This window comes from Myotis brandtii, unplaced genomic scaffold, assembly GCF_000412655.1.
Source record: "Myotis brandtii unplaced genomic scaffold, ASM41265v1 scaffold721, whole genome shotgun sequence".
Taxonomy (NCBI): Eukaryota; Metazoa; Chordata; class Mammalia; order Chiroptera; family Vespertilionidae; genus Myotis; species Myotis brandtii.
In genome coordinates, this window is record NW_005370848.1 from 144,813 (window position 1) to 155,014 (window position 10,202).

Consider the following 10,202-nt stretch of genomic DNA (forward strand, 5'->3'; position numbering starts at 1 on the left):
GCCGGGTGGGGGGGCGGGCGGGAGGCCAGGCCGGGGCTCAGTAGAGGCCACAGCCCCGCAGGTTTTTGGCGATGATGACGTCCGTCACGGCGTCAAAGACAAACTCGATGTTGTTGGTGTCGGTGGCGCAGGTGATGTGGGTGTAGATCTCCTTGTGGGCTGACTTGTTCTTGCTCTCGTACTGGGCCTGGATGTAGGCCACGGCTTCCTTGAAGGCGCTGGGGCCTGCGGGAGAAGGCGGGAGAAGGGGGCCGGGTGAGGCGAGGCCACCAGCGGGGCCTCCCGGTGACAATCGAAGCAGAAACCCGACCGGGTGAGGGAAACGCAACCGCTCAGCTGCAGACCCTGCCGGCGGGTCCTCTCTTGTCTGTGACCCCCCAGCGCAGGCCCCGGTTGGTAGAAACTTCGGTGCCTGTGAGCCACCTCGGCTCCTTCTCCTCACCCTCCCCTCTCTCAGGCTCACCATCTGGCCCCCGATTGCTACCTCCCTCGGGGTGTACATCGCTCTGCTCCTGGGGGAGCCCAGGCGGAGGGTTCCAGGAGACCAGCCGCTGTTTGGGGGGAGAACTGGGAGCTTTGCATGGAAGCCCCCCCCAGGCTCCAGGAACAGGGGCCCAGGCATGGGCAGGGCTGCCAGGACCCTCGGAGGGAGGGCAGGAAGGGGGGCTGGATTTTGGAGCCACCGCGCTCAGCCCGGTTGGCTGCTGTGCAGACTGGGAGTGGCCTCCCTGAAGGGGGTTCCCGCCCCTCAGGCACCAGGGTCTGCCAGCCCACAGCTCCTCCCCAGATCTGGGCTGGAGGGGCCTGCAGGCACTCACTCAGGCCTCCTCAGCGCCAAGCCAGCCTTGGTGCCCGACCCACCCCACCTGCCCCCGCTGCCTCCCAGGCCACAGCGGAGGTCAGCCACGGCAGGATCCCTGCACCCCCAACTTATAGCTAAGAGGGGGCTGGCTGGGGGTGTGGGGCTGCTGAGTCCCACCCACTTCTGGCTGCTCGCGGCTGGGGGCCTGGATGCGGGGCAGTTGGCTTATCTCGAGGCAGGGCAGGTAGGCCGGGGGCCTGGTCAGGCTGGGGATGTGCACTCACCTCTCCGACCAGGCCCTGGCCATCAGGGAGAGCTGGTGGGCACCTGGGCTGCTCCGGCCACCCGACAGTTAGGTAAACCCATGGCAACATCCTCACCATAGCACCTTCCCCAGGGAGGCCCGGTCTCTGCCGCCTGTGCAGCGCCCTCACCTCCAATAGGCCATTAGGGTTTCGTAACCACCGTGTGGGAGGTGTTGTGACCGCTGTTAGTTAGGACCACCATGGCCACAGGAAGAGCAGATGTTTGGTGAGCACTGGCTGTGTGCAGCGGCCAGGCCGAGCGCTCCACTTTCACCAGCTCACGTGGCGCTCCCAGCCGCTCTGCGAGGGAGGGCTGCACAATCACTGTGCTGATCCCCATCGCACAGGCGTGAGCACTGAGGCCCCGAGAGGTTCTATAACCTGCTGTGAGTGGCAGAGCTGGGGGCAGGATGCTTGGGCTGCTGAGCTCAGCCCCGTGGTAACCCCCTCATCATGCTGGTGTTGCCCCCTCACTGACCATCTCTGTTTACAGACGACCAAGCCGAGGCTGAGCTCACACAGCCAGGAGTCTGGCCCTGCCTCCCCTGACCAGGCTGCTCCCCCCGCACCCGCCACCGCCCCCCGCCTTACTACAGCACATGGGGGGGCGGGTGTAGGGGGCTGCCTTTGGTTTTGTGTTGGCTTCTCCGCGGTTGAGTCCGGCGCACCCTCAGGGCACACACGGGGAGGCTGAGCTCCGGATGGGGGCCTGCTCCCCCGGGTGCCCGGCGGCCAGGCTCCTGCATCCCTACCTGTGTATTCGGGGAAGCAAATGGTCAGCGGGGACTTCTTGATCTTCTCCTCGAACAGGTCCTTCTTGTTGAGAAACAGGATGATGGACGTGTCCGTGAACCACTTGTTGTTGCAGATGCTGTCGAAGAGCTTCAGGGACTCATGCATGCGGTTCTGCAACAGAGCGAAGAGGCGGGTGAGCGCGGTGCGTGGGCCGACCCACCGCGGCCACCACACAGCGGAACAAGCCGAGGAAATGTCCGCTGATGTGGCGGGACGCACCACCGAGGGACGGAGACAGGAGGACCCACAAGGACAAGCGGGTGCGGTCCCCGCCTCATTCCACACGCAGGCAGGCTGGAGTGGAGCCGGGCGGGCGGGGAGGACTTCTTGATCTTCTCCTCGAACAGGTCCTTCTTGTTGAGAAACAGGATGATGGACGTGTCCGTGAACCACTTGTTGTTGCAGATGCTGTCGAAGAGCTTCAGGGACTCATGCATGCGGTTCTGCAACAGAGCGAAGAGGCGGGTGAGCGCGGTGCGTGGGCCGACCCACCGCGGCCACCACACAGCGGAACAAGCCGAGGAAATCAGAGGGCTAACACGGCTGGGGCAGCGAGGTCGCTGGGGGGACTCCAGCTCACGGAGAGGACATGCACCATGCACTCGGGGCAGGGCCACACCACTATCCAACACGTCTACACGGAACCGCGGGCCATGCAGATCCCTCTACCGGGGCCTCATTCCGACTGGCCAGCGGGGGTGGGAGGGGGCACGCATTCAGTTGGGGCACATTAACCAAGGACGAAGAGGTCCTCGAATTAATCCAGAGTTGGAAGCAGACACAGGGGGACAGCGCCTGGGGGGTGATCTTGCTGTGGCCTTGGTGTGGGTGGAGGTTGGGTTGGGTGGCTGGGCCATGGCTGGGTCATGGCTGGGCAGAGGGTTCGGCTCTGGGTGAGCTGCTTAACCCAGCAAAACAGATGAAAACAGAGAGGAAGATAAAAGCCCAGCAGAAAACATGAGAGAAAGAGAGGTGGGGGGAAAAAACCCTGAAAAATTGGTTCAACCGGTATCAGGGCCGGGAAGTCAACGCAGGTCCAGCCCGGGGCCCCCGTGCAGGCTCAGAGGCCATGGCCACCGAGGGACCGCGGACTGCGTGGCTGGAGATGGACACGAGGGGGGGGAGGACCAGCCTGAGCCCAGCGGCTGGAGAGGGTGAGAGGCGAGAGTGGGCGGGGCAGGCATCACAGCAAAGTCACCCGCGGTGCCCCGGGGACCTGCTGCTTTCAACTCTTAGCTGGTGGTTGCACTGGAGGGAGGTGCTTCATACCTGCCCGGCTTGGAGGGTCTCTCAGAATCTGCTCATGATTTGGCCTTGGTTTGGCAAATTAGGGCCCTGTAGGTGGTGGTGCCGCCGGTATCAGGGCAGGGAAGTCAACGCAGGTCCAGCCCGGGGCCCCCTGCAGGCTCAGAGGCCATGGCCACCGAGGGACCGCGGACTGCGTGGCTGGAGATGGACACGAGGGGGGGGGGGGCCAGCCTGAGCCCAGCGGCTGGGGGGGGGGAGAGGCGCCCCCGAGGCCACTGGGGTACGAGGGCAGGATGAGGCCCCGGGCTCCCGGGTGCGGTGGACACGGTGGCTGGGCGGGTGGGCGGCAGCCACCAGCTCCAGGAGCCACCTCTGGGCACCTGTCCCGGGCAGTCCAGACTCTCGCCTCAGGCCAGGGAGGGACCCGTGGGGCTGGTCAGGGCAGAGTCCGTAGCCCACAACTTGTCCTTCAGCCACACTCCCGGACAGAGGAGCCTGGTCGTTGTTATGCGCTGCGTGGAGTCCCGAGTGCAGGCTGCTCTTCACAGCCGCGCCGGGCTGAGCGCCCACCGTCACCCTTTGAAGGAGCAGGACGTCGAGCGGCTGCCTCATGACACGGTGGCAGGGCCAGCGCTGGACCCTGGGCCACGTCCGTCCGGTTCCCAGCCGCCCAGCGCAGCTGTGAGTCCTGGACACATGGTCGTCGGCTTAGTTCTGTAGCAACGGTGTTGCTCTCGCTGCTGTGGGCGATGAGCCGCCTTCGTGGGCTGCTGTCCATTCTAAAGCCCATTCCTGCCCCGGAGGGGGCGCTGCTCTTTCCTGGGCTGTCCAGCTGGCTGCTTTGGGGAGGAAGGGGCGCCAGGAGGAGCCCGTCCCTGGCCTGGGCCCACCTGCCTCGGCTTCCCCAAGGTCCTCTGCTCCAGCCCCGGGGAAGAGGGCAGGGCACACGGGGAGGAGGGGAGGTGAGTGAGAGGGACAGGAAAGGCAGGAAGGAGGAGGAGCATGGAAGGAAAGCGCCCAGGACACTGCCCAGCTCAGCAGCAAGGGCTGGTGAGGAGTTTGCAGACGGCTGGCCAGGCTGGACAGGGCAGGCAGACGGGAAAGGCTGCCCGAGCTCGGGGCCTGGCATCTGCCCAGCCCCATGGTTCACGGAGACCGGAGGGCCATGGAGCTTCCGCCCCGTGGCTGCCAGACCCACCCAGACTTCCCTCTGCGCCTGCCCTGCTGCAGAGGCGCGGGAGAGCCCTGCCCGTGACCCGCGGCCTGGGACTGGGGTTGGAGCTGTCCACAGGCCTGGCCGGCAGGTCCTAGGGGAGAGGCCCGTTCAGGGAGAAAAGCCGTCCCCCCACCCACTCTCCAGCCCTTCACTTTCTTGGAAACACACGGCCCTGCTTCCCACTCCCGGCGCCGCAGGGAGAGGTGAGCCGAGTGGATGGAGCTCAGACCACAGGGGTGGCCACTCAGACCGTGAACGGCGGCTTGGAAAGCACAGTGGACCAAGGGGACAGTGGCACAGGGGCCGGGGCAGCCCTGTGTGCGCAGGCATCGAGAGGGCAGCCAGGAGCCACCCTGGGCTGTGGTGCGGCCAGAGAGTCGGGTCCAAGCACAACACGGGGTGCACGTCTCTCCCCCGCCCACCCCCCACGCCGGAGATGCCACAACCTGCCGCGGTCACTCATGAAGACGGCGCCACCAGAAAGAGCTGCACGGCTGAGGCCCCAGACGCCTCCCCCAGGACAAGGCAGGGCTGGGGGGCTTTGCTGAACCCCAACTCAGGGGTGCAGCTGGGCCTGAAGGAGGAAGGGCACGGTGGACACGCCAGCCTGTGGTGCGAGTCCGGACCACCCACCCGGGCAGCGGCTTCGACCCCCATCTGCCAAAGCCCCATAGTGTGTTGGTCCCTCAGGATGGCGGCTGCTTCCCCCATAGCACTGCACCCCGCAGCCCCCACCCCGCGGCCCGTCAGACCTTCATCGCAGCCGGGGGGCCAGCAGGCAGGACTGATGAGGAAACTGACCCAGATAGGACAGGCCCCCCCATGACGCAGGCCTCCCTCCAACCTCAGTGCTGCCCGAGAGGCTCGGGGCTTAGGGCCTGTGCGTGCTGCAGACAGAGGAGCTGACCAATGCCAAGGGCGTGACCCCACAGCCCAGGAGCCCCACTCCTAGGAGGTGCTGTGGGCTTGTCTCGGCACCCTCGGGGGTGGACCACACCAGCACCCGGCTTCCCTGGCAGGCTGTGCGAGCAGGCCCCCCGCCCTGTGGGCTGGAGACCAGACGGGGACTCTCAGTGGACCCCCAGGTCAGGACAACCACCAAGTCGGCGTGGCCGTGCCAGGAACCTTCACCTGGTGCTCTAGTCCATCGCCAGTGACCCCACAGGTAGGTACTACTGTCATCCCCCCTCACCCCCCCTTTGGCAGGTAACAGTAACCGAGGCGGAGAGGGTGCTGCCTGCATTCGGCAGCAAACCAGGACTAGGACCAGAGCGACGCAGTACCCTCGCCAGCTAAGCGACCCCCGCTGAGGCCAGATGGCCATTCTGAGGCCCCAGATGGGACACGATGCACATCAGAGGCAGGAACCTGGGCTGGTCTCCTCCAGAGGTGCCCGCCGCCCTGCCCTCCTCCCTGCCAGCCGCCCACCCCACAGGCCTCTCCAGGCAGCAGCCCAGCCAACCTCAGAGACGGCTGTTAGGCCTAAGAACCGCTGTTTCCGTCTCATGCACATTCTGGACTGGCTTGCTTTGGGCCTGGCCTGCTGCCCTCAGACTCTGCCCTGTTTATCGGAGAGGCACTCACTGCCTGAGACCCAGAGTTGGGGAGCGCTGGCGGGGAGGTGCCTGTGAGCAGATGCCCACGGCCCCCGCCCAAGCTGCCGGCCTGTGGCTGCGTTTTCTGTACCGGCGTCACCAGACATTCCCCCAACCACGGGAACCTCAGCCGCTATGGAGCTGCGTGAACCACCACCGTGGTCTCGCCTCATAGCGCCCACGCCTGGCGGGCACGGGCCACTCATTATGGTCTCCCCGCATTGCGCTCACGCCTGGCGGGCACAGGCCACTCACCGTGGTCTCGTCTTCGTGGAGCACCTGGTCATAGCCGCTGAGCGCGACGCAGAAGATGATGGCCGTGACGTCCTCGAAGCAGTGGATCCACTTCTTGCGTTCAGACCGTTGGCCCCCGACGTCAAACAGCCTGCGGGGAGACAGGGAAGCTGGGGTGGTGGGCGGTGGGGCCCAGGCAGGTGGGAGGGGGTGCCCGGTCAAGCTCCGGGGCCGGAGGAGGAGGAGGAGGGGCTGGCACCTGCCCCGAGCAGCCCCAGGAGCCCCGGTCCCGGTGCTCAAAGACCGACACAGCCGTTCGTGGGGTCGGGTGGCCTTCACTGGGGTCTGTCCCACCCCCGGGCTGTGCTTGCACGCAGGGAGTCCAACACCTGCCCTTGCGTCTCCAGAGCCTCACCTGGCCAGGACACAGGCTTCTACCTGTGTCTCACCTGTTCCACCTAACACCCAGGAATCAGACCTATAGGCAGGTGGGGGCAGGACAGGGGCTCCCAGGCCTCAGTGTGCGAGGTCACCCCAGGTGGCCATGCCACCTCCCACCAGTGTCTGAGAAGTCCAGCCGCGCACCTCGGGCTCTCAGAACCGCTGTGAGGTGCTCAGAGCCGCTGTGTTCTGCTCTTGGGGAGAGCCTTGCTCCTCCCACGCCTCAGTTTCCCCAGATGTGCTGGGAGAAGGTGGGTCAGCGGATCCCTAAGCCCCTCCAGCTGAGATTACGTGGGTCCTTGGGGTCCCACGGCTATTGTTTGGGCTTACCCATGGCTCACCCCCACCCCTCCCCACAAGGTGTCCTGGAAGGTGACCCACCTTCTCCCCCCGCACTCAGAGGTCACCAGGGACGGGCTTCCCTCCCCGTGCCTCAGAGCCCCACTCCAGGACCCCTCTTCCGGGAAGCCCTCCTGCTGACCCCGCCCTGAACTTGGTGGGAAACAGACCTACAGACAGGTGCCTTCTCCTAGCTACCTGCCTGTCCCCACGCGAGAGCTCCAGAGGCAGGGCTGAGGCTGAGGGGTTGGCACTGCCCATGGCCGGCACCCTGGTTGGGGCTCGCAAGTCCCCCGGGCCTCACCTGAAGTGAAGGTTCTTGAATGTGAAGTGGGTTTCTACGATGCCGGTGGTTTTGACCCTGGTTCGGAGGATGTCCTGCTCGGTGGGCTGGTAGTCGCTGGCCCCGATCCGATCCAGGCTGTCCAGGTAGCTGGGGACGGCAACACACAGGGGACCATGGGGCAGGCTGTAGGCACAGCTCAGGGCTTGCTGGGCCACCCTCTTCAGAACCCGGTCCCCTCCAGGGCCCCTCGAAGGCCACGGAGGGAATGATGGCACCACCTTGTCCAGGGCCAGGGGTGGGGGTGGGAGGGTGGCCGCACATCCTCGAAGAGCCTCTAATTCAGACCACGATGGCCTCTGTGCACGGCTCCAGGGATGCTCAGATGAGACCAGACTCTGAGGGTTAGACTCTGAGGCTAACGGGCTTATGATGCTGCTTTGTCGTTGCTTCGTGACAAAACGATAATGGCCAACACCTGGCCTCTGTTCTTCACGTGTGACCAAGTGGCATCTTTAATTTCCAAGTTACATGTACTCTTCTACAGATTACAGAGCTGAGGGTCAATGAAGGTCAGCACCTTGCCCAGCCGGGAGCTGGGCCTTGAACCTGAACATCTGGCCCCAGAGTCCACACTCGAGTCTCTATAGTTTCCAAGAGGCCCCGAGCATCCGCAGGCCCTGCTATACCTGCTGCGAGTTTACCCAGGGGTCCGTGGGAAGGGAGGGTCTAGGTCACAGAGGGGGCAGTGGCTGGCCTGCCTGGGACCAGGTCTTCCGCATCATGCCCCCCACTTCTGGAGACGGACCATGCCTTTGCACCCTACCTGCCCAGGCCGAGCACCTGGAAGGCTTTGGGGTCTGTAGGGGTTAGGTTTGAACCCAAAGCCAGTATGGGATCTGGGAAATCAGGATTGGGCCCCCCCAGGGCCAGCCAGGCATCCACTCCTGGTGCCTGGGGGCAGGAGCCGCACACAGCCCACGGGGGCGGATCCCCAAGTGTCTGGGGCGGGGATGACGTGGGTTGTGGGTGCACGTGGAGGGGCTGAGCTTCAGCAGCCCTGGCCCTGGGCCCTGCTGGCTGTCCCAGCGGCTCTGACCTCAGCCCCATCCAAGCCCTGCCCTCCACGCGGTCCCTGCCCCACCGGCAGCCGCCCTCCTGCCCGGGTCACTCACTATTTGGCAGAGTCGTTGAGCTGATACTCCCGAGAGCGGTTGAAGCACTCCTGGATCCCCGAGTCGCCCCAGAGGCGCACCATGGCGGACAGCAGCTCCGGAGAGAAGGGCTCGGTGTCCTCCATCCGACTCACCACGTCGCACACCATCTTGGCGTCGGCCTGCGAGGAGACATGGGTGGGGCTGTGAGGCTCGGTGGGGACAGGAAGTCTGGCCGGGCACCTGCCAGGGCACCGGGACAATGCTCAGCCCCAGGCCTGGTCAGGAGAAGCGGGCCACTATCTGAACACCTTCCCCTCCCCCCACCCCCCCATGCCTCTGGATATGGGCGCAGTCTGCTTTCCTAGGCCCTCGGGGACCAGTGTCGCCGTGCCAGCCTTCGGGGACTCCCAGAGCTGGCACAGCTCCGGGGCTTCTGTGGGCAGGGCTCTATTCTACACCTTCCAATACCCCCAAGCAGCCCTGCTTTCATTCATTTTGAAGACTGGCATTTTGCAAAGTTTTTTTTTGAGGGAAAATGTCAATGTTTTTGGCTAACAATTTTCTACTTTTTGAAAAAAATAGTTTTATTGATTTCAGAGAGGAAGGGAGAGGGAGGGATAGAAATATCAATGATGAGAGAGAATCACTGATCAGCTGCCTCCTGCACGCCCCACACTGGGGTCCAGCCTACAATCCGGGCATGTGCCCTGACCGGGAATCGAACCGTGACCGCGCCCACAGGTGGTCAGTGCAGAGCTGGGACTCAGACCAGGAGCCTGACTCCAAGGCTGGCCTCTGTGATCAGACCCACAGATGCTGGGGGTCACCACCAACTACAGCACCTCGGACGGCAAACGATGCCAGGCGGAGGGGTCCACACCCAGGGTGACACGCATTACCAGAAAGATCCATGCTCCCCAGAGCCTCCGGAAATGACCTTTCAAATAAACGCCTTGTCTGGGGGCCGGCTTCTCGAGGAACCCAAAGCCGGACAAGGTGGCCACCTGAGCCCAGGTCCCGGGCAAACCCTGTCCACCGAGTCTGCACACGTTTCTCTGGGTGACGGGACCACGCTCAGAGCACTCTCCGGACCCCAAAGCAGGGAGCCTGCTGCCTGCCTCGTGGGTGGAGGGCATGGTGAGACAGAGCCCCCGGAGGTGGCTGGGAGTGGGGTGCGCTAGGCCCTAACCTCATGGGCCCCCCAGAATCCGGGTCTAATTCCTGGGCACAACAGTTACTACTAGACGATGACTCTACTCTCAAGGCCTTTCAACCCCCTGCCTTCCGACGGCGCCAGAGGAGAGCCAGACTCCCCGGCCCGTGGCCCGTGGCCCGTGGCTCAGGAAGAGAGTGGGAGGGGCTGGCAATTCGCAGGTGTCCTCTAGGGAGGGAGAGACACAGAGGAAACGAGGTCAGCACCTGGGAGATGTGTGGCCCACAAAAGATTCTGTGCAAAAGGCATGCGGACTGAAGTCTTCTGGGGAGACTTCTAGAATCAAAAGCTCTTTCCAAGCCAGGGCTGTCTGCGGCCGAAGGTCAGTGAGGAAGTCCTGGCAGCTGGGTCCCCTCTGGACACTTGCCCTGGGAAGGAAGCTGCTGCTGGCCTGGAGGCCGGCAGGCCAGGCCCACAATGCTAGCCCAGAGCCAGGCCCCAGCCCCCAGCCCCCAGCCCCCGGCCCTCCGATCCCTGGGCCACCCTCCGCTGGCCTCCTGGCCTCCCAGGTTCCCAGGTTAGAGATGAGTTTCTTCAGCATCTGAGCGTCCCCGGGGCATCCACCTGGACAGCC

The 10,202-nt window shown here is 64.5% G+C and overlaps 1 protein-coding gene across 3 annotated transcripts in view; it reads right to left on the bottom strand.

Moving 5' to 3' along the window:
- The window catches only part of GNAO1 (guanine nucleotide binding protein (G protein), alpha activating activity polypeptide O), a 117,787-nt gene that overhangs the window by 13,449 nt on the left and 94,136 nt on the right, over positions 1–10,202 (bottom strand). The window contains exons 4-9 of one of the 3 annotated variants that reach the window (XM_014530138.1): positions 8,434–8,594; positions 7,280–7,408; positions 6,217–6,346; positions 2,235–2,345; positions 1,860–1,902; positions 7–225 (exon numbers count right to left, since the gene is read on the bottom strand). In XM_014530138.1, coding sequence (XP_014385624.1) covers positions 38–225; positions 1,860–1,902; positions 2,235–2,345; positions 6,217–6,346; positions 7,280–7,408; positions 8,434–8,594 — 762 coding nt within the window. In that variant the 3' untranslated portion in view covers positions 7–37. Of the gene's footprint in view, positions 1–6; positions 226–1,859; positions 2,014–2,234; positions 2,346–6,216; positions 6,347–7,279; positions 7,409–8,433; positions 8,595–10,202 lie in introns of those variants that run through there. The other 2 variants (XM_005882471.1, XM_005882470.2) reach the window with 2 other exon arrangements.